Source organism: Nestor notabilis, unplaced genomic scaffold, assembly GCF_000696875.1.
Source record: "Nestor notabilis isolate BGI_N333 unplaced genomic scaffold, ASM69687v1 scaffold11713, whole genome shotgun sequence".
Taxonomy (NCBI): Eukaryota; Metazoa; Chordata; class Aves; order Psittaciformes; family Psittacidae; genus Nestor; species Nestor notabilis.
Window position 1 is genome coordinate 19,772 of NW_009922423.1, and position 1,771 is coordinate 21,542.

The 1,771-nt window shown below is 37.9% G+C and overlaps 1 protein-coding gene across 1 annotated transcript in view; it reads left to right on the forward strand.

Moving 5' to 3' along the window:
• Positions 1 to 1,460, forward strand: part of TMEM47 (transmembrane protein 47) — a gene marked incomplete at its 5' end in the record, with an annotated part of 8,598 nt that extends 7,138 nt beyond the window's left edge. The window contains one exon of the mRNA XM_010011611.1: positions 830 to 1,460. Coding sequence (XP_010009913.1) covers positions 830 to 1,008 — 179 coding nt within the window. The remainder of the gene's footprint in view (positions 1 to 829) is intronic.
• Between the last annotated feature and the right edge of the window lie 311 nt (positions 1,461 to 1,771).

The following is a 1,771-nucleotide window of genomic DNA, read 5'->3' on the forward strand; positions in this document are numbered from 1 at the left end:
ATTTAACAGGTTTCCTGAATTCCAGTGCAGATGTGTGGATGAGGCTGCATGAGATCTGGCACTCTCAGAGACAGTGCTGTAGAAACAATTATTTTTAAGCTTTCTACTGCCTTGGATTTGATCTGGTTTATTAGCTTTCCCCCCCCTCCCCCCATCACGAAGCACTTCTGACCCACTTCCTAAGTTCGTTATACAAGGCAATGTTTTGCCAATAGGAAGTTTAGTGACTGATCAAACTTTATAGATGTCCTTGATGTTCTAACAATATCATTAATTCTGATTACAATACACGGTAATGCACGTGAAATATGTAATTCAGTGAGTCTCTAGTGAGCATAAATATGTATAATATGTATTGCCTGTTACAATGAATTATTTCTAGGCTAAGTAAATTATTTAATTCTGAACTATATTTCTTAGTACTCATTTATTCTTGCTTCTCATTTTGACTTCTTTATAATAGCTACATAACAAGTCATCTAAGTTTTGTTGTTATGGAAGGAATAATGACTGCAAACTAAAACACTAAAAAGAGAAAGAAAAGAATTGGGGAAAGATTGAATTCACTGTTTATTTTGTGGATATGTGAAGGATCATTGTTACACTATACCAATAGCATGTGTTCATCAATGAGGGAATGTGGAAAATGCTCTGTTCTCTGTGAATGAAATGAAGGTGGTGATATTTTTTTCCCCAAAAAAGAGCGGTACTTAGGAGCTTAAAATGCACCAAAAGCATTTAAAATATGAATTTCAGTTATGTAATGTTTTCCTTATTTTATGGAAATTAATTATGGCTTCTTCTGACATTTGGTTTTTTTCTCTTTCAGTTGTTCTTCAGGTGTGCAGCTTAGTCCTTTACCCAATCAAGTTCATCGAAACGGTCAGCTTGAAAATATACCATGAGTTCAACTGGGGCTATGGCCTGGCTTGGGGTGCAACTATATTTTCATTTGGGGGTGCCATTCTTTATTGCCTGAACCCTAAGAACTATGAAGACTATTACTAGAATCATTTAATGAAAAGAAAAATAACAAAAGGATTACCCCATATTTTCTAACTCACGATTTTTTTAGAACACTTGTGGAGCACCAAACAGTCTGCTCTGTTGATAAAATAGCCTTTGCCTTTTGGGTGTGAACACTATAACCAGGTTTTACAACCATTTAAAAGAACTGCAAACACTAGGATTGCTGATCTTACATAGGCAGATGCTGCAAGCTGCTGATACATAAGCTTCATTTTTCTGACAAACAAGCAAAAGGATCTACGTGACAGCGATCATTGTAGAAAAACTGGTTGGAATGAGAATGCAATGCCAGCATCTGCTATTGCCTTCAGGGGAGCAGCTGCTATAGGCTCCGTTTAGAAGTTTCCCTGTATCATAGAGGATTCAGATGTCCTATAAGCAGGCAATGGCATCTTGTACAATAGGCTGTGTTGGCCCCTTGTTACTTGCTCAAAAAAGCTCTTAAGGAATTAGCTGCAAGTGACTGTGTTGAGGGCAGTGAATGTAACTGGTTAATGACTTGTCTAATATCTACATTCAACAGTCTTCTGGGAGAAGAATAAAAAAACCCCCAAAACAAACAAGCCACCAACCTCACAGGATTTCATGAATCGGTAATTGAGATCACTGTGCCAGCTGTAGCAGATTGTTGAAGGAAGTCCAAACCTGGAGACATGTGCTTCTGACTGTGTAGTTGGAAGTTGTCTCAGCTCCGAGTATTTTGCTGGAAGGGTGGACATAGGGGAGAGTAGAAAAAGACCTC